Source organism: Sebastes umbrosus, chromosome 23 (genome assembly GCF_015220745.1).
Source record: "Sebastes umbrosus isolate fSebUmb1 chromosome 23, fSebUmb1.pri, whole genome shotgun sequence".
NCBI classification, from domain to species: domain Eukaryota; kingdom Metazoa; phylum Chordata; class Actinopteri; order Perciformes; family Sebastidae; genus Sebastes; species Sebastes umbrosus.
Window position 1 is genome coordinate 7663829 of NC_051291.1, and position 22803 is coordinate 7686631.

The following is a 22803-nucleotide window of genomic DNA, read 5'->3' on the forward strand; positions in this document are numbered from 1 at the left end:
CATCGTACACTACGCCGTACAATTGACGAAGTGCAGACATTCCTTTGCTTGATTGCCGATGACAGGATTCAGCGAGTGTCGCGTTGAAGATGTCATGACAGTTTCAGGCGGCGTCACTATGGCGTTCAGCTGAGAATCCCGACTACACTGAGGGGGTACTATTCGCACTGGAAAACGAACTAGAGAAAAGGACCTGGTACCAAAAGTGAGTGGAATCGAGTCGAGCCAAACCATGCAGTGGAATTGAGGCATGAATGAACCTTGAGGTGACTTTCTACGGTCAAGAATGAACTTTCAACTTTCAGGTTTTATTCCAATGTGGACGAGATCTCTTTAAACTATATCCAGAAAAATGGAAAATTGAACAACTACAAACCAAACTGGGCAATCAGTATCTGCTGAGGAAGATTGTGTGATGCAGTTGAAAGCTACTAAATGGACCTTGCAGTGAGATTGTTTGGTGAACATGCTGTAGAGTGTTGAAGGTTTTTTCTTACGTTCCAGCATCCATTGGTTCCCATTCATTTTTGAAAATAACTGAGCAATTTAGCAAATTTGAAGCTTGAAACACTTCACAAGATGGTAAGCAGCAATCATGGTTTGTAGTAAACGTGCTAAAACATGTAAAATCACTTGAACAGTCCTTTAAAGTTCACATTTGTCCAAATTGCTGCCATTTGCAGCTGCCATCAGCAATACTGTGAGGAGAACTAATGGATCTTTGATTGTTTCTGCTCTATCGTGAATGTTTTCCTTCTGCTTTGGTGGTATATGAAATCACTGTATCATGCCGACGAAGCAGAGAGCACAACAAATTGAATTGCGGCTAAAAAAAGAGGGAGAAGTCGGGGTAAAAACCACATTAAGTATCATTCAGGGAGTCAAACTTGATGACCATTTTGCTACTGCAGTGAAGATAGTGTTTATAATGTCACACTATCTCATTTCCTTCCTGCGGGAGACCTTAGATGTGGATCTGACAGCGTGGCATTAATGAAAACAGCATGTCATATAAAAATCGAGACTAATCTTAATCCTTAATCCCTATTCAAGTTCAAACTCACAGCGTGCTCGGGGTTACAAGTCCTTGAAGTGGAGGAAGCGCGGCAGGCTAATAAACCTGCCCGACCTGTGTAACAACAACAAACCGAAACGGTCCTCTTTCCTCAGGTGCTTTCCGAACAAACAAATACCAATCTTTATCGTAATTAGCCCTGAGTCATTCTCTGTGTGCAGATACGCTCTAACTATCTGTGTGAGGTAAGAAGACACATTTCACACCAGGAGATGTGTAATCATCACCTCAGGGTTTAGAGGTTTAACTGGGAAAAAACACAAGGACAAATGCTGCCTTCAAGTGTTGTCAGAAATGTGGCATCATCAACTGAGCGAACACAAACAAAGAAAAACAAAGAAGTTGAGCAAATTAGAAATTCCCGTGATACTCCAGATGTTAAGAGACAACCGATAACAACAACACCTGTGCTGCTTTAGTTCCATTAGACAACTACAGAAAACCAAATTATGGTTTTATTACTGTACCGGTTTTGTTATCATATTCAGGTACTTGAAAATGTACTGAAACAGAGCAGAAGAAGCACTTTAATGCAACAAAACCCCCAAGATAAATTTGCAGACTGAATTTAAATGAATAGTTTGACATTTTGGGAACTACACAGTCACTTTTTGGTAGAGAATTAGACGATAATATAGATACCACTCTCATATCTGACTATTAAATATACAGCTGCAGCCTGGCAGCTGGTTAGCTTAGCTTGGCACAAAGACTGGAAACAGGGAAACAGCTTGCCTGGCTTTGTTCTATAGCAACAACATCTGCCTATCAGCAACTCTAAAGTCAAATAATTAACAAGTTATATCTCACTTGTTTAGTCAGTTTTTACTTATCCCTATACAAATTGTTTTATTTACTAGTGGTTATCAAATAACAACACAAACTAAAGTTAATTGTCATGTTTTATCCTTTTATGCTTGCTCTCAAACTTGCAGCAAAATGCACAATACATAGTTCGCCCACATCCTCTAATGCCACCTAACTAAACTCCTGTTTTCCAGGATAATTGAAATGCTCGCTTGAAATTCAGCTCATAAACTCTGTCTTTAGTGTATTTCATAGAGTACATTTAAAACAATAAAAGTTGAAGAAAGAAAGCTCAAACCTGGATACTTCCATCATCAGCTCTGTCTGACAAGTGAGTTGCTTGCCGACATGGCATTTTACCTGCCTCGGGCAAGCCTTATTGTTGAGCCCTGAGATATGAGAGTGATATTGATCTTATCATCTGTACTCTCCAGGTCTAGTGTATTTCCCAAAATATTGAACTTTTGCTTTACTTATTCTTATTTATTTTAATGACACCAGTGCGTTTGCACAGCACGGACCCCAACATGAAGGACTACAAAATCATTGGGTGGTTCGGCAAAAAAAGTTGAACCTGACCCAACTTTTCCTGCAACACGGTGCAACGTCATCTGCCAATACACAAGTCTTGGCCTATCGAATATATGCAAGCACACTGGTAGATTGTGGGCTTTATTTGAATAGGAATCACACATCAACCCCCTCACCAGCTGGGAGGTACCGGAAGCAAAGCAGTGCTTTTAACGCGGTGCTATTTCCACCCTGAACACCCGCTAAGAGCTATTTAGAACGGCGACATCTTGGGCGGAGAATGACATGCACCGCAGGGAGACGTTAACGCCGTTAGCTGTCATTCTATGTGATTAACATCGTGGTGGGAATCAGTAGCTTACGGGCGCCTGTCATGGAAAATGCGGTTGAGTTAATAACACTCTCCGTTTCCCTCAAGAACTGTAGCCGAGGTGTGTTGGGCGCTCAAACAGAACTTCTCTGTGGCGAGCTACAGAAAGTCTGTGCTTGTGTTGAGCAGCTTCCAGGTGAACGAATGTAAACCAGGTTGCAGCTGGAAAAAGAACCTGCATACTAAGACGGCTTTTAATACATACTGCAGGTCTAGCAGAAGTGTAAAGACCTCTGCTGGGAGCTCTGTGGCTAGGCTAACCATGCTAGAGGCCAGCAGATGGAGGCCAGATGAGGCTTTGAAGAGGAGATAATTATCCGGCACCACACCCAGACGCTGTGTGCCCAGCAGCACGCCACACGATGACATCAATCTTCTCTCTGACAGGGAGTTGAAGGTGTTTGTGAGTGTTTGTGATGCAATAGGTGAAGGACAGGTGAAAAGATTGGAGCCAACCGTCCACGTCTGCTCCACAAAACCTCTACTTGTGAGCTCAGAGGTTGTAAAGTAGGACCTGCATCACATTTGAAGGTGTTTTTTGGGGGATAATAACAACATGGACCCTGTAAAGAAGTAATTTTAGGGTGGCTTATTTTAGTAACAGAGGCAATAAAGAAGAGAACATACACTTAGAAGTATATCTGTGATGTACAAAAGTTTTTTAAAAATGGAAATATTAACAGAATGATTTCAATTTTCAAATACAGGGTCAGTTATTCATAACTATTTATAACATTCAATATGTAAAATATGATATTTAAATGTCACATCTCAGCAATTTGGATATATGCAAAAAAATGACCTTTCCAAGCTACAGTTACCACTCAGTTGGGCTGTTCTTCTGTGTTTAATTCAGGGAATAACAATGAAAGGAGGAGAAATGGATGACTGATAAGTTAGACATAATGTGCCGAGGATACTTGTAGGATAAGATTTGGTAAAGTGTGGATGTTTGATATTTTTGACAAAAATTGAAGGTGGCATCATAGTGACAAAAACATTTTGAAAGAAAAACACTTTAAAACATTTAACACGTGGATGTCATTTTTTTTCAAATGGTAAACAAACTATGAAGAAAAATTAGTTGATTGTACACTGTATTGTCTATTGATTAAGGCTGTCAATCGATTAAAATATCCAATCACGATTAATTGCATGATTGTCCATAGTTAATCTCGATTAAGCACAAATGAATCGTACATTTTCTATCTGTTCAAAATGTACCTTAAAGGGAGATTTGTCAAGTATTTAATACTCTTATCAACATGGGAGTGGGCAAATATGCTGCTTTATGCAAATGTATATTTATTATTGGAAATCAATTAACACAAAACAATGACAGATATTGTCCAGAAACCCTGAGTGCTTTCTCACTGATTTATCGTTATACAGGAAAAGTATGTGATGCCTCTACAGGAAGAGATAGAATATAAATAGGAACTCATCAACTACATTAGAGCTCATTCTTTCCCTCCATTTATTTCTCTGGATGACATACTGAGTCTTTGCAGAGCCATTATCCTCCTTTAACTAACGCTTCTGTTTATACAACACCAATAAAGCGATGCATAGCTGGTGTGTCTCTCCCATCATTCGTCATCAATCTCATCTCCTTCCACTGTTATCACTCTGCTGTGAATCCATTTTCTACAACGGAGCAGGTCTTTGGGGGGACGCTGGGAGTCGTTTGGAGACAGGCAGACATCATTAACAGATGTAGTGACAGTGAGTGCAGCATCTTCTATTCACAGATAATATTATCTGTCACATCACATCCAGCCTGAAGGGATGTGGGCCTGTTTTCGATTGGACAGAGAAGATGATCGCAAACATCTGATAAAGTTTTGCCCCTGAGGAACACGTGCGGAGCGATGTATTTATTTATTTATGGTGCTGAATGTATAGCAAAGAAAGTCCATCAATGTGTGCATACAGATTATGTACATACACATGTAAGTCCCAGTAGCAGCTGGTGACTCCAAAAATTAGGGAGGACAGGAGGAACCAATGGTGTCATGTCATTTTATATCTCTTATTTTGCACTTGCACCACCATTTTCATGTATGGACTCAGTGCTGCTTGATAAATGTGCTCTCATGTTCTTCATTTTATCTGGAAAGAACTTTGCACTTAAGTTTGACAAGTGCTATAAAATTAGGATTATTATTATTATTACTACACTAGTTGCCAAGGTTACTTATCTCTACTTACTTAGTAAAACAATGGCTTACAAGATTTTCTTAAAAACAATCACTGCAGCCTCGAGAGTGTTTGTAATGTGTCACTAGAAGGCCTGTCTGTAACTTTGCGTACAGCAGTTCAGGCCCCGACCCTCGCTTAGCTGTCTGGGCGGGGATACGGTGGCGTGCAGCGGTCCGACGTTGTGCTGCGCTCCAGGACTGGATCCCGGTATAGGCGAAGGACTGCTGTACGGGTCCTTCAGGGCTGTTGCATTAGCTAACACTTGTAGTAGGGCTAAGGGTCCCCAGACCCCACTTTGAGAACCCCCCCCCCCCCCCCAGCAGCACAGCACCTGCAGTGAGGCTCCATTAACAGAGCAAAGTACATTTACAGCAGCACAAATTATCTCCCTCCTTCTGTCCCCTCTTTTCTCTTTTTCCACTAAAATACTGACCATCCGGAGTGACTCATCCATCCCAGTTAAGAGACTCGTTAAAGGAAACTAACCCCGCCCTGCCCCCGGCCAGCGCCAGTGTGTGTGTGTGTGTGTGTGTTGTAGGAGGGTAATTAAGGTAATTAGCTCAGGATATCAACATCAACCATCTCCAGGCGAGAGAGTGAGTCTATCAAAGGTTGAGATGAATAATGAAACACATAAAAGGCTTTCTCCCAGAGCGCCGGCTGCTTACAAAGCACATTCAGGTCACATTAAGACGACTATAACAACACCAAAGTTCCTCATCTCTTCTGTTTTTCTCTATTTGGGTATTTTGCTCCATTGAAGTTGTTTATGAGGAGATTAGACTGAAAGAGTCATTATCATAATATGAAAATTTGATCTGAACACGTTTTAACGACTTTTATTGGTTGCTTCGTTTTCCTATTGTTTTACTTGTTATGATTTTATTCTATGCTGATGACGTTTGATTTTATTTGACTTTTAGCTGTTTGTAGCTCTCTCTTATCAACATGGGAGTGGGTAAATATGCTGCTTTATGCAAATGTATGTATAGATTTATTATTGGAAATCAATTAACAACACAAAACAATGACAAATATTGTCCAGAAACCCTCACAGGTACTGCATTTAGCATAACAAATATGAGCCCGCTACAACAACAAAAATCGCAAGTTGCGTTAATGCATTAAAGAAATTAGTGCCGTTTAAACTAATTTGCGTTAACGCGTTATTGTTAACCCTTGTTTTTTATTAAAAGTTTTCTGAAATTTTATGTTTGAATATGCAAATGAGCCATTATCTAACGCTAACTTTTGGTGAAATTAGGAGAAATCTATAGACGCAAATAGACAAAGTAGTAAAATAAACATCTAAATGTGTATTTTGGATGTTTTCTTTCCACTAGTCTGAAAGAAGCAAAATCTCAGAATTGATCAGAGCATGAAAAACAATGTTTATGGGGGGTCTCCCCTTGAGTTTTCAACATTTTCCCCTATTTTCTAACACAACAACGTATTGATTTTATGCATCAAATGCAGCAGAGCCTTCTCTGGTGACAAAAACACACATATTAAAAGACAGAGCAGCAGCTAGAACACACACCACCAAGCTGCTGGTGGCCTTTTCCCCACTGTTACATGACTCAGCTCATCAATCACACTTTCCTCCATTTTCATCACCTCCAATCAATCAGATCAACCACCTAACCTCCCCTGACACTCACACACACACACACACTCACACCCACACACACACCTGTTAGTGTGTGTGTATGCTCGGCAGTAATCAGGTTAAACCTCTCAGCACTCCCCTTCAGCAGCGTCTGCTTAATAATCCAATCGCCTTCCAGTAAAACGCCTCACATGCGCTGGCTGGGTTGCCCCGGTAACCCAGTCCCAGCCCTCTGGTATACAGATCTGCAGCCTCGCAGCTCTGCACAGAGAAAAACAGTGGCGAGGCAAACGGCACGGAGTGAGTTAACGCCGCCGCTGGCAGCAGGAAACGCTGGCTGCCGTTCAATCTGTGAAGTGAGCTAAACACTAAACAGCAAAGAAAACCAGCAGCTCTGAGAGGGCACAGCTGGAAACATGGAGGCCTGATATCAAAGAGCAAATTAACCTTTCATATTTCACACGTTTAGCTTAACGCTGGGCCGTACATTGATATAAGATTCAATACTGTGTGGGATTTGGTATTATTGAGATGTATTATAAAAAAGATTATTCTTTTACAATCAAGTGATGACATTTTCTGAACTTATTGGATTGTTGAAGCTCAACAGCAGCACAATTTCCTTTCCATAAAGAATGAGTTTAATAAATCCCGAAACTTAATTGTTGTTGAGGAGATTGTTGTCACATTGGATCAGTTAATAAAAGTGCTTTTTCATTCTGTTCATTAATCAAGGCTTCAACAGCAAAATGAGATTTAAAAGCCATACTTGATGCAGCCTGAGAAAGAATTATTGTTATATTCACTTACGTGATGTTTATGATGATTTATGTAAAAGTCCCCATACGTCTAAATGACAGAAAGACGTTGCTTAAACACGGAGATGGAGCCAGCAATGTTATGTGTATTTAGTGTCTAAAAACAAGCTACACATGGACGATGATAGAACGTACATTAGTTCTCTAAGGCGTGGCAATAATTCCTATATCATCATTTATTTTCGGAAAATTATGTTTCTAGATTAATAATTCCAACCAAATTAGGATGAAGATTAATTTTTGTTACAGTGGATTTCAGATTATCACATTAAACGAACTTTTATGATTATTTAAAATTAGATTTTATATTTATTTACCATATATATATCATGAAATATATTATTAGGAAAATACTTGTATACTCTAATGATATACATTTCATCAGCCAGTCTCATGTTCACCACAGGACACACCCCCTCATGGTGAAAATTATCTTGTGCTGCAGTGTGTGTGTGTCTGTGTGTGTGTGTCACACACATGTATGAAGGTATGGGACATTAAGTGAATATACTGCAGCTGGATGACTCACATTGAGCCGACATGTGAGGCCGAGCCATTACAGTCACACTGTACTGACATACAGCGGTGCAGAGACGGGCAGAGGGCAGCACATGCACTCAGATGGAGCTGATGGAGTGCACATCCCGCTACATTTGCCCTCCCATCATGCTTTGCGGTGTGATTGATGAGTAATAAGGCGGCGAGGGTTGCAGCACTTGCTCCGCCGTGCCATATGTTCCTGCCAACGGGGGAATCAGGTTGGAGGTGCAAAGGAAGGCAGATCCAGTGTGTTCATGATACATCTTAAACACTGCTGCACTACACTGCTGCATCATTCTGTGCAAGACTACAAGCATCTTCCTATAAGATCCAAGAGTATGCTGTTAGCACCAACCTGTAGGTTATTAGACCAAAATCTGTGTAAAATGTACAACCAACTACTGGTGGGAAATCTTCTCCAGCCACAAGACGCAAAACAAACCTATTTAAAAGTCCCATATTGTAAAAAGTCAGACGTGCTTCAGACAAATGGCTCATTTTCACCCCACGTCTCTGGTCAGATTGAAACACAAATACAAATCACGACACAAATACACAATTACAAATTGATGGATATCAATCTTCATGGTTCCAATAACAAAAACTTAAAATTCATGGTTTAAAACGCAACGTCAGTTACCTCTACGTCACATTCTAGTGTTTTTCAAGTTGTTTCATACCTCCTAATATAAAGATAACAGGCATTGGAAAAATTAAAAACACAATTTCCTGCAATATGCATCACAACAACAAAGCCAAAGTGGAAGAAAGCACACACGTGAACAGACAGTTTTTGTTGAATAAATTAAAAAAATCAGAAACTTACTCATGGTGGGAGTCCAGGGACGGAGGGCAGGGCGAGGCCCAGGTAGGGCGGGGCTTTGGACAGGTGAGGTTATTCTCCACTGGGTCCTTCCTAGAGGCACTCATGACCTGAGGAGGAAACCAAAGACAAACATTAAGGCTACATTCACATTAAACGGCACTTTTTCGATCAAAAACAATCTCCTCACATGAGCGTTTTAGCACCATTTTAGAAATAATCTTCGTCCATACTAAAACGCCTGAAAACACACATCACATGACCAAAAGTTCAAAATGTACCTTAAAGGGAGATTTGTCAAGTATTTAACACTCTTATCAACATGGGAGTCGACAAATATGCTGCTTTATGCAAATGTATGTATATATTTATTATTGGCAATCAATTAACAACACAAAACAATGACAGATATTGTCCCGAAACCCTCACAGGCACTGCATTTACCATAAAAAATATGCTCTCATCATAACATGGCAAACTGCAGCCCAACAGGCAACAACAGCTGTCAGAGTGTTGACTTGACTATGACTTGCCCCAAACTGCATGTGATTATCATAAAGTGGGCATGTCTGTAAAGGGGAGACTCGTGGGTACCCATAGAACCCATTTTCATTCACATATCTGGAGGTCGGAGGTCAAGGGACCCCTTTGAAAATGGCCATGACAGTTTTTTCTCACCAAAATGTAGCCTAAGTTTGGAGTGTTATTTAACCTCCATCGCGACAAGCTAGTATGACATGGTTGGTACCAATGGATTCATTAGGTTTTCTAGTCTCATATGATGCCAGTATCTTCACAAAGCATTGCAAATTCGCATTAACTTTGACAGCCCTACTGTAAACCGACTGTGGGAAATTGCGATGGACATTTTTCACTATTTTCTGACATTTACAGACAAAAAAAAAAACCTCTAATCGATAAAGAAATGAGGCTATATTTCTTCAAAGTACACAGATGCATTCAGAAGTCATTAAAATGGACACAATCACACACACACAGTTGATTAAGGATGTGGTCCTGCTCATTAACATCTTCACTGGGAGAGAAATGGCAGGGCACAAGACGGGTGAATGAATAGCCTTGGTTTTTCAGTGTGCATCCACCCGTCCTAATCCCCCGGTCATTGGACTAAATAACAGTAATCTGATGATAGTATGCGGTAATAATGGGTAATTTGATCACTCTGCTGCAGATGCTTGCTGGATGAGGAGCAGCAGGGAGGGGTGGGCAGGAAGAGCGGAGGAAGGAAATGATGCAGGTGATGTAGAAATAAAGCCCCCCCCCCCTACCCGCCCCCCTTATGTTGCCATGAGCACGACTACTGCAGATGCTGGTGGATCCAATATCCTCCAGGCTGCGAGTAAAACCAGCACCGGTCAGCAGAAAGCCTCAGCAGCAGAGCGAGTGACAAATAAGCAGCAGAGCAGCAATCTGAGCAGGGATCCATTCACACTACAGGTGGAGAGAGAGAGCTCACATTGCCTTACGGGCACTGTTATCTCCATCACTGTCATCAACATTGATTTGGGTTTAGAGAGGGTTGAAAACTATTTAGCAGAGTTAAAGTGCAGCCGTGGTTGCAGTCTTTAAAGGAAATATTTCACAAACTAGATTTGTGACAGAAGAGCATCTGGCGGCTACTAATGATGCATTTCATCAGCGGTTTCTCTCTTTATTATATTTTTAGAGAAACATATGAATTATTTATCATTTTTTACTCTTTAAAAACACAGAAAATAATGAAAAGGGTCTTTCATTTATTCCCCAGAGCCCAAGGTGACGTCTTCAAAACCCAAAGATATCCAATTAAGAGAACAAAAACAAACAAATCCTCATATTTAAAAAGCTGCAACTAGAAAAGATTTGGCTTTTTTGCTTGATAATAAACAAATATACTGAACATTTTCACCACCTCCAACCTCAACAGACTCTAAAAACATTGTTAGAGGCCGTTCATGTGTCTAAAAACCAGTGGAAAACGCCAGCAGTGCATCCTTTTATCCAAGGTGCTGCTATTCAGGGTCACCAAAATGTAAAGTAAGCAGCAATCAACGTTAAAGTTAGATCCCTAAGTGAACACAGTAAAATAAGGCTGATATGTGAAAGTACAAACAGGAACACAGGAGTGAAACTAAACTCCAAACCACAGAGACTCAAAGTACTGACAGCTGAACACACTGAGACTTTAACAAACAGAGCGTTCTCTCTCTGGTCTCCAGCACAGACACACAGTTTAGCCGCCGAAGACACAGCTAAATGATGGAGACCGTCTTGGGTTGGCCACGGTGTCATGGTCGTCCCCTGCTGTGGGGCTCTGTAGTGGAGACACATGTCATCACTAAAGCGGACCCACCCGGGCCCGTGGAAAACCCTATTAGCTCTGAGGCTGTGACCTGGGATTAGATCCACCATATGTCCACCTCTGCCCTGAGCTGGGACACCAGCCAGTTATCAAGACTGACACTAACAGAGCTGTTAGTACACACAGTCAGTCAGCCGCACCGTCACTGAGGAGGCTCGGGGTCAGTTACACTTACAGTTAGACTGAACTCTGAGGTCACAAGGTCAGATCTGATGACATGTTTGTAACAGTTGTGTGTCTGGAGAGGTCACAGACGGAGAGGAGAAGAGACAAGGTATTAGACAGTTGGATTGATTACAGATTTAGATATTGATTGTCAACTAGCATGACACAGCAAAATCATATGAATGGATCTATAAACTCATTTAGTTCAGGAACAACTGGTACATGTTGTTAGTCATGCAGACCTGCTGTTTCCACCACTTTGTTAGCCATTATTCATATCAGATTGAATGCAATAAATAATAACAAAACAAGGGCTGCTTGATTATGGTAAAAAAATTAAAAAAAAATTCATAATTTTGATTATTTAACAGGATTACTTATTGACTTTGGATAATCTTTTAAATGTCTTTTAACAGTTGATTTTTTCTTGAACTTTAAATATATAATTTAATTGAAAAACAAAGAACAGATAAATAAATCTACAAACACATATAAATAAATCATGTAAGAATAATAAATAAATAAAATAATGATAATTTAAAAAAATACTGAAAACTACTACAAGAAATATTCAATATATAAAATAAATAAAAAATAAATTAGATAAAAATATATAAAAATCCACTATGTTGTAACAATTCCAAACCTACCGAAAACGATAACATATATTCAACATTTTGGTCAAATATATTCAACATACTGAAACACAGCGAAAACAGGCTGTTGGATTTATAACAGGACAAAACGAGAGCGTAATTGTGAAACAGAATGCAGCGCAATAATCTTGATTATTTTGCTTTCATAAGCGTTTGAAGCCAAAATCATACTTGAAAATGAAATTGTATTAATCACCGAGTCCTATCGTACAAAACACTCTTTAGTGGCAGCTTTAATGTTAAATCTATTAGCCTTCAAAGACCCGTATCTGTTGAACCACAATGCTACCGGAGAAACAAGAGCGCTTTTGTTCTGTGCTGTAAACTCAGCAGGCCGGCAGCTGTGAGGGATGTGTAACCGCCGGTATGATGTGTTAAAGAGTAACCATGTCAACCTCAGACTGGTTAGAGCTCTCTGAAGTCCAGTAACGACCCGCCGACATGAAAACAGTCTGAAATCTGACAGCAGGCAGCTGGATGCACATTTATCCACAATTATATCTGTATCAGCCTTCATAAACCCATATTGGCCAAACAGCGGTGTGTGTGCGTGTTGGATACGAGGTTAGTTACATCTGACGCAGGGTCACATACACACACACACACAAAGACAGGCCAGAGGGCGGCTCAGCATCTGCTGGTGTTGCTGTGTGTTGCTGCTCTGAAGCCGGGCATTAAAAGAGAGAGCGGCTGACTGAGCCAGCGGGGATCAGCGGCCAATAAAGACGGGCAGCAGCAGCAGATCGTTGCCAAGGCCTGGACGCCAGTGAGGGAATGCACAAACCCTCCGTGTGTGTGTGAGTGTCGGTAGACTACATCTGGTATATGGGTGGGCTGCCTGCCTTCCGTATAGTGAGTCAAATTCTGCTGCACTGTACTGAAAGACTTCAGCTGACCTGCAGATTCAGGGAAGCTGCAGCGACATGTGAGACTATTGCAGCCTTTTTAAAAGGAATAGTTCGACATTTTGGGGAATTTGCTTTCTTGCCAAGAGTCAGATAAAAGGATTGATGCCACTCTCATGTCTGTACGGTAAATATAAAGCTACAGCCAGTTAGCTTAGCTTAGCATAACGATTGGAAACATTGGACACAGCTGGCCTGTCTCGGTCCAAATGTAAAAAAAATCCACCTAGAGCCCATATAAAATCACAACCTGCTGCTTTTACACAGTTTTTGTACAGATTAAACAAGATGATGTTAATTAGTGAAGTTTTATAGGTGCTGTTTGGCAGATTTTGTAGTTTGGACAGAGCAAGGCTAGCTGTTTCCAGTCTCGCCACGGCTGATGTTGTTTGTTTTCTTCCAGAAAAGTGTCACGAATCAGGGAAGGACACGTCGCGACTGATGAGACCCAATCGAGAAGCGAATGTGGGTGTCTACGTCATCGTTTTCAAAGGTCTCCGTTTCCGCCCGTTGAGACTAAAACGCAACGCCGGAGTTTTAAACCTTTTCAAACGTCTGTTTTAGGGGTTCTAAAACGCCGGAGTAGTGTGGTCGCTAGGCATAAACGTGGCAAAAGTTATGCGTTTTAAAACAAAAAACGTATTAGTGTGGATGTAGCCTTACTGATTCTGGTAATGATTCTAATCTGCCTCTTTAAACAGGCACAATGAGAAGGATTTTCCCTCTCAATGATCCCTTCTGACTCACTAAAAGTGTCTGTATCTGCAGAGACCCTGCAACCCTCTGCCTGGATTTTATCATTTTGCTGTTTGTGACGTTTCTGGGCGTCAACCTCTATAAAAACGTAGCGACCAGGTGCCAGATCATAAGCACGCATCCAAGAGAAAGCTACAGGAATGGCAGACAGAAAGAGACAGAATAAGAAAAAGTACGTAAACAAAGTCAAGCCTCAAAATGTAGTTAGTTTAAAACTTGTCTCTGTCTTTTTCAGGGACTGCAGGTATCTATTATGTATGATCACACCTACATAGAAGGGAAACACATGTAGGATAACGTATAAAGTTGTAAAAACAACAGACGAAGGCATACTGTATGAAGCTGAGAGAGAGAGAGAGACCAGGTCAAGTCTCTGTTGCTATGTTACAGTCAGACAAAACCAGCTTTTGAGTTTGGGGAGCCACCTGACGCCAGGCAGCCTGCAAATAAACTGCCCTTTCAACAAGAAAACACACACACACACGCACACACACACACACACATACACAGTGACTGGCTCAATTGTTTCTGGAGAGGCTCTGTAACAGAGATAGAGCGGGAACAGAAGAAGGAGATGAACTAATTTGTGGTTGTTGACCCTGACGACTGCGGGGCTTTTCCATTTCCTCTCTGTCACCGAGCCACAAATCCAACAGCAGCCTCCAACACAGCGCTGGTCGGGGAACTCTTTTTATAGGATCCGTCAGACATTTTATGTTCTTTACCCAATCTGGGCATTACGGTTAGATTAATTATATTAAAAGGTAGTTGTGTGCAAACCCGGTACAACATTTACTGTACACCAGGTGCAGGACAGCAGATTCAGTAGTGGAAGAAGTGAACATTCTGTGCCTAGAACTCTAGATTAAAAGAAAAGTTTAGGAGATATAATCCAGTGTTTTTCCTCCACTAATATATAGGGTGGGGTATTATTTTCATTGTCAATTAATCTATCGATCATTTTCTCGATTAATCAATGAGTTGTTTGGTCTATAAGATGTCAGAAAATGGTGAAAAATGTTGAAGACGTCCTCACATGTCTTGTTTTGTCCACAACTCAAAGATATTCAGTTTACTGTCATAGAGGAGTAAAGAAACCAGAAAATATTCACATTTAAGAAGCTGGAATCAGAGAATTTAGACTTTCTTTTCTTTAAAAAAATAGTTGGTAATTAATTAAATAGCTGACAACTAATCGATAATTCATTGCAACTCTAGTGGATTTGTTAATTAGTTGATCAAATCAAACTTTGGAGTTGTTTATTAAGCAAAAAAGCAAAATACTCACTAGTTACGGCTTGTCAAATGTGAAGATTTGCTGCTTTTCTCTCTTAGATACTGTTGTAAATTGCATATATTTGGCTTTTAGACTGTTGGTCAGACAAAATAAAGAATTTAAAGTAAAATATGTGATTAAAAACAATGGTTAGTTGCAGCTGTAGACACACCTAGATTACAGTAATGTGAGTAAAAAGCATCTTGTGATGTCTAGTTGTTGCATTACAGGCTTAAAGTAAGAAATCTGTAGCTGTAGTTAACTATTCTTAGCAGGGTGCAAATGTGCCTCACAGTCACTGGGTCTCTAAAATGCCACACAGTGTATAAAAGCCAGCAGGAGGTCGAGTGTAAAAAGGTCAGGTGCTGACAATGTTGAACTGGCAGCAGGGTGGCGTGAAGACTGGCCAGATCTTTAACCTCAAAATGCTGCAGCAGCGAGCTTTTATCCCGCTGAAAAAGGTACAGCGGTAGGTCAGTTCAGGACAAACGCTCTTGTAGTGTAAGGCCTAGAATAATTCATATTTTACTCCCGGATTCTGGTCTCAAACGGACAGTTTTTCCAATGTTCGCTTCAACAAAATTCTATAGGCTACAGAAACAATAGGTTTTGCACAATGTAAGTGTACATATAAGTAGGTGTTGGGAATCTTGTGTGTGAATTGATTTTATTAATTTATTTATATTTCTCTATCGTTATTATATTTTGTTTGTTTAATTTTTATATTTTTTGTATTTATATATATATATATATACATATATATATATATATTTTATTAGTAGTAGTATTAGTACCATTATTTCTCCTACCTTGTTTATGAACACTTTATTTTTCACTTCAGTTACTATCTGTTATTATACGTACATATTACTTTATTTGTCATGGTTTAGGTTGTTGCAGTCATTTTTTTTAAACAATAAAAAGCACGATTCACAATGTAAATGTACATATAAGTAGGTGTTTGGAACCTGGTGTGAGAATTGATTATTTATTTATTTTTATTTATTTTTATTTTTGTATTATTATTATTATTTATTTTTATATTTTAATTTATTATTATTATTATTATTATTATTATTATTTATAATTCTTTCTTTTTTTTTATAGTACAGCAACAAAGTTAATGGAGAAGAAACACAAAGATTAGAGGAGGCATATTACTTCCAACACAAAGTTTGCTTGGAGCCACCACATGTGACAAAATGGCAATTTGTCAGTCTTAATCTGAATTGGAGGCTTATATTTGTTGTTTACATTATTACTATATTGGTATTCTACAGCCATGAATTGCAGCAGTAGTAGTAGTACTGGTAGTTGGACAGGTCTTGCCTTATCTAGGAATGTTGCTTCGCTTTATATCTCTATTTTGCATCAGAGCTGGGAAAGGGCTGATCCCAGAAATGCAACTCAGCAGCAGCACAGCAGCAGCAGTAGTGACACAATGGCTCCACGTAAAAGCTGATAAAGCAAATAGTCTGACCCTGACACATCCTGACATACTGCTCACTTCATTGCAGGCCGACACCGAACACCAGAAACCAACCAAAACTCAGACTTTAGAGCAACTTTTTAAAGATGACAGCAATATGAGGAGGACAAGAGCCTGCAGGAGAAAAAGGATGATTTTTCTGTTGTTTTTTTATCAGTTTATGGTTGTTTTGTTTGATACTGGAGGTAAAACATTACCCACCACTTAATTTAACACTCTAGTCATGCAGGTGGACCACATATTGCAAGGTTTAGACTACATATTACAAGGTTTAGGGCCTTGAAACCATCTTTCAGTCACACAGTGGCACATACTACTACAAAACGCCTTGTGTTTTCAAACTGTAAAGCCCCTGACTGAGATAAGCCGCATTATCCTGAAGCGGGATAGGAAGGATTGAAAGACACTATTGTCAATACCACAACATTAAAACACACCATTTCCTACCAGAATTTTCAAAATAAAATCACAATTTTCTATAAAAAGCCCTATAATCCTACAATGAATTGATACTGACTTAAATATATTTTTCATAACAGTCAGTTGATTTAATAGCTATATAGAAATTATCACACATACTCTGTTTTCAAGCCTTAAGAGACACTAATTAGGACATCAACCTTGTTTTGATATATAAGCATACTATATGGTATTTAATCAGTATTTACAATGTATGTTTGTACTCAGAGCTCAATATAACGTTTCACTATGTACACTATTATTACAACAAGGTGGTTCCATACATTAAATGGCTTACACATGACTTTTATCCCTATAGCTGACACGTTTCACGCTTTTATTTTGAAATAAATGTGCCTCACATCCGTTAGTTCTATTCAACTTCACGCACCTTGCTCCAAAAGGTAACTATCGCCTCTCGTGAGGCAGGAAATAACACACTAATGCTCAACTTTAATTAACAAACAACTCGCAACCGTGCGACACTGTTTATATCTACATATTTTCTTATTTTAACACTATAAACTGAGCTTTTCCGATTCATTTTGAACGCTACAAATGCAGCAGCTTGCAGATCCGAGCTCATCAAAGTGAGTGACAGGCCGTCGCAGCCAATCAGGAGCCTCGGAACGCGGGGCTAGAGCCAATGGGAGGCTGTGATTGGTTCTCGGGTCGCATTGATTCCGTTGCGGGAGGCTACCTCAGGGGTTTCGGCTATGTTAAGTTCCACACATTCAGCCATTGTACAACCGGAACTAAAGCGAGATGACTTTCAGAATAAAACTTACATACATACACTACAATAAAAAGTTAATACAAATATTTTTTTGAGCTTTACTGCACACCTCAAATTACCAAAAACGTCTTCAAATATTTACAATTGTGCTGCTAATAATATTAGTATAACTACCAATAATAATGAGAGGAAAAAGAAAAAATAAACTAAAGTATAAGCCATGAATAGGACATATTTGGGGGGATGAATTGATCTTGATTGGCTACAAATATGTACATATTGCTGATCACTCTGTGCAATAATTATATAATTATCTAAGGGACATTTTGGGCAATAATCTGGCAAAACTGTAATCTGGAAAAACTGTCATCTCATCAATATACATATTGTATTCTTATATTTTATATTGTATTATCTTTTATATTTATATTGCACTATCTCTTTTTTTATTGTATTATATTTTCATTAGCACCCATGGGATTGTCACAATCTAATTTTGTTGTACTACACATTGACAATAAAAGGCTTGAATCTTGAATATATTATCTTTTTAATTTCTGCCAAGTTTCTTTTAGTGTCCAACACTAAGTAAATTCCCACAAATCTCATAAAAATAGTAATACTTGTGCTGCCAATATTATTAGTACAACTATAAATAATATGGGAGGAAAAATAAAAAAAATAAACTAAAGTATAAGCCATGAATAGGACATAATTTAGGGGATGAATTGATCTTGATTGGCTACAAATATATACATATATTGCATGCTCTATACTGGAAATGCTAAAGGTAAGCTTGTAAATAAGTATTATTTTGTAAGGCGATACAAAATAAAAGAAGGTTGTTTGAATTACTTTATTTTTAAAGTGTGTTTTGGGTGTTTTTCATTTCTGCTAACCTTTGAAATTCACTTAAATTCCCACAAATCTCATAAAAATAGTAATACTTGTGATGCCAATATTATTAATATAACTACCAATTATATAATGAAAGGAAAAAGAAAAAATAAGTATAAGCCATGAATAGGACATACTTTGGGGGTTGAATTGATATTGATTGGCTACAAATATGTACATATAATGCATGCTTTATACCGAAATTATTATTATTATTTTGTAAGTAAATACAAAATAAAAGAAGGTTGTTTGAATTACTTTATTTTTAAAGTGTGTTTTGGGTGTTTTTCATTTCTGCTAACCTTTGAAATTCACTTAAATTCCCACAAATCTCATAAAAATAGTATCACTTGTGCTGCCAATATTATTAGTATAACTACCAATTATATAATGAAAAGTATATAATACTTTAGTTTATATATATATATATAATAAAAATAGTAATACTTGTGCTGCCAATATCACTAGTATAACTATCAATAATATAATAAGAAAAACATTTAAAAATAAACTAAAGTATAAGCCATGAATAGGACATAATTTGGGGGATGAATTGATCTTGATTGGCTACAAATATGTACATATATTGTATTCTTTATACCGGAAATGCTATAATGGTAAAGCTATACTAGTAAACAAGACTTTTATTTTGTAGGACGAAACCGGAAGCGTCGTTGTTGTGCTATGCTAGCTGAACGCTGGTGGGTTTGGCTAGGTGTAGGCCTTCGGTGAATACAAATAAGCACACAAAGTTTAACAAGAATAAAACACAACGCAGCGTCTTAATCGTAAAGGTAAAAATAATTTCACAAAGACGTTCAACAAAGTTTACAAAAAAGCCCGTTGCTTTTTCACTTTGAAAAAAAAAAAAGCAACCGTTAATGAGGCTAACCGTCATTCAAGCTCCCGCAGTAACCAACAGCCACTAACTGACAGTAACCGTCACTAACTGACAGATGCATTTCCATGGAGCTCGAACAAGTTCCTCCATCTAACACTACTACTAACTACACGAAGAAGGCTCACCTTTCCTCTTCAACTCGACGGGGTCCTCCTCCTCCTCGGCTCACATCGCTGCAGGTAGTTCCCTGGACAAACTGGAGCACAAACCGTCCACCATGGTCCCGTAACCAGGAAGTCCAGCAGCACTTCTCAAACTCCGTGTGGGAGAGAGGAGGATATCAGGCAGCCAGGTAGCAGCAATGCGCCGCCCGCCGGGCTGATCTGACCTCACCGGCTGGAGGCACGAGGCTGGATGATGCTGCTACTGCTGGTGCTGCTGCAGCTCCGTCCAGCCTGCGACAGTCATCACACACACACAATATCCCATAATTACCCCTGGACACTGCTGTTATTAATCTATTTTACTGTCTGTGTTGTTGTGGTCAATAATAAATAAAATATAGGTCATCTCTGAGTCAGTTTTTAATAGTTATTCCACCTTCAAAAACTATAAAACTTTTATTTTACATATATATTACATTATTATTTATTATATATTATTATTTTTTATTTATTATTTATCCCAAAGTATATTAATATAGGTAGTCTGTTATTAATTAATATTAATATAGGTAGCCTAAGTCATTTTCAACCAGTTTTTTAATAGTAATTCCACCTTCAAAAACTTATTTTACATGTTTTTATTTATCCCAAAGTATATTAATATAGGCAGCCAGTTGTGTACATGCAAATACAAAAGTATTAGCATCAGAAATATATATATATATATGTGTGTGTGTGTATATCTATATCTATATCTATATCTATATATATATATTATATATATAGTATATATGTACATATATATGTACATATATATATATATATATATATGTACATGTATGTATATACATATATATGTGTGTATATGTATATGTGTATATATATACATACACAGTGGTATACATATAAATACACACAATATAAAAAATGAACATGTAAACTGTGATTTAGCAGTATGCTACTATCATGATATTAATTTATGGCAGAACAATAATCTATCGGATGTAAACTAAAACTTCCAATGACATACATTATTTTTCCACAGTTTCATGCTGGCCTGCTGTGTGTGTAGATGAACTCATTAACTCCTTCATCACACACCGAACCTGTTTCTTCATTTGCATTCTTATCTTGACATCATCAAGTGTTTCAACTGTCCACACACATTTCACACGGTGGGTTTGGAAACAGTCCTCTCATGTTACCTTCACTGTTGTTTACACAACAACAACAACAACAACACATCCAGATGTCTTTTTTAACACATCTGCTCTCCAGTAACATAAACATGTAGTATAGTGTGTCATGTGACCGCAGCTTAACTTTGTAAATGACATAATAATGACATCACTGCAACGTGTACATCTGTCAGCGGGACCTGATTCTTTATGTTCATACTGACCTCTATAGGTAGAACAGCGGAGCCACTGGGCCTCATCATCACAGTATACTGGATGGCTGCTGGAAAAGAGAAGGAAAGGAAAGATTTATGTATAAAACATGTAGATCTTGTCGATTTTTGGCATTTTGTTTTAGTTTTTAGAATAAAAGCAAGTTGGGCATGATGGGAAAAGGAATACAAAAGGAAAGAAGCTGTGGGATTATCACAATAAAGCTCTTACTGGCAGTTTTAAATTGGTGGTGAGCATATACTACTGTTATTAATTTCAACGTTAGGTGGGTTCCTTTTAAGTCCTCAGGGTTTGTTTTTTTCCAACTCACCTGTGCATTTTCTTATGTTATTGCACATCTCTTTTGTTTTATTTTATTATAAAGACAAATAACGAACTAAAATTAGCCGCAGCCTCGACATTAAATGCAAGTTATGAAGGAAATGGAAAGGAAAAGCTGTATTACAAATTACAAAATCCTCCAGATGACCTACAAGTCGGGCTTGACAGAAAGGAAATGTTTTTCTTGTTTCTATTTATCTAAAAAGTCTGATAGTACTAGAACAAGATGTAATTCATGTTGGACACAAAAAGAAAGAAAAGGACAAGAAAGGAAAAGCAAAAAAGAGTTGTGATGATCATGAAAGGGCCGTTAGTGTCACTTTCTGTGTAAAAGGGACTTTAAAAACGTCTGAATTTTAGCTTTCTACAACCTAGATTATGTGCAACCTAGAAATAATGAGAGGGGTAAAGGAAAGGCGGTATGATCATGATGGGGCGCTTACTTGCATTTTGCTTTCATATGCAGAGTTCATGTAACTATAGGACATGAGAGGTGGGGTGATTACGCACAGGCTCTTATTGACCAATTTATTTTTCAAACATCTTATAAGTTTAATAGATAGTTTAATAGATTTCATGCAACTTAGACATTTATTTAACCAGTAAGGTCCCACTGAGATACAATATCTCTTCTGCCAGGGAGTACAAACGAGGACTGTTAACATTACAATGAAAAACATACCAAAACACATTAACAGACACGAAACATACAGGAATCAGAGGCTCAAATGGTCTAGCCAAATAATGGCACTTGTTAAAAGCTACTACATTGTTCTGTAAAAACTGATTTTGAGATATGACAAGATTTAAGAGATAATGAGAAAGGAAAGGCAGCACGAGCACGACAGGGCTGCCGATTTTTGTTTAAAAAGTTCTGTCAAAAGTCTGAAATCTGACTTTCTGTAATCTGCAAGTCATCTTGCATGAAAGGGATGACGTAAAAGAAGAGTTGGGACTCTCACGACATGGCTGTCACTGGCAGATTTCTATTTAAAAATGTCTTTTAAAAGTCTTAAAAGTGTCTGCTGTGTACATCCCGCAGGTTTCCTCCTCCAACACAAAGCTGCAGAGAGTGTGATCAGCCGAGTTGAGCCGGGCTCAGTCTGCTGTGTTGTGTTTCTCTCTTCTGTTAGAGGGAGTGGAGGCCCTGCAGGAGCCTTAAACACACAGCCACAGAGCATAATGAGGGCTGGGTACAGGAGCTGCTCTGTTTACTGTAGAGAGAGCACTCTGTTTATAGAGAGACAGGAGCTGCTACTGGAGCCCCCCTGGTACACCACATTATGGACTGCACAGCTGCACTGGCTGGGACTGACTTACACCTGATGCTGTCATCATGACAGATAGAAGAGGGTCAACTGTGACCTCTAGTCTGGGGTCATATCTTCATTTACATGTGGAGCCATTTGACCTGTGCTGACCTGCAGCTCGTTGCAGTGCACTTTAAGGAGTTTTCTTGTAAACAAAGTCATAACTGTAAATTGTGTGTTACTCACCAGACTGCATTATGCATCCATGAGGCCTGACAATGCATTTCTTTTCCTCTTAAAACATCTGCAAAGTTGACTTTTTAATATTTTAAAACCTGC

At 38.7% G+C, this 22803-nt stretch overlaps 1 protein-coding gene across 2 annotated transcripts in view; it reads right to left on the bottom strand.

Annotated features, from left to right (window-relative positions):
- The window catches only part of usp6nl (USP6 N-terminal like), an 86957-nt gene extending 64154 nt beyond the window's left edge, over positions 1-22803 (bottom strand). Inside the window, exons 1-4 of one of the 2 annotated variants that reach the window (XM_037760436.1) lie at positions 22711-22803; positions 20884-20942; positions 19503-19772; positions 8779-8885 (exon numbers count right to left, since the gene is read on the bottom strand). In XM_037760436.1, coding sequence (XP_037616364.1) covers positions 8779-8782 — 4 coding nt within the window. In that variant the 5' untranslated portion in view covers positions 8783-8885; positions 19503-19772; positions 20884-20942; positions 22711-22803. Of the gene's footprint in view, positions 1-8778; positions 8886-11312; positions 11335-19502; positions 19773-20883; positions 20943-22710 lie in introns of those variants that run through there. The other variant, XM_037760437.1, reaches the window with a different exon arrangement.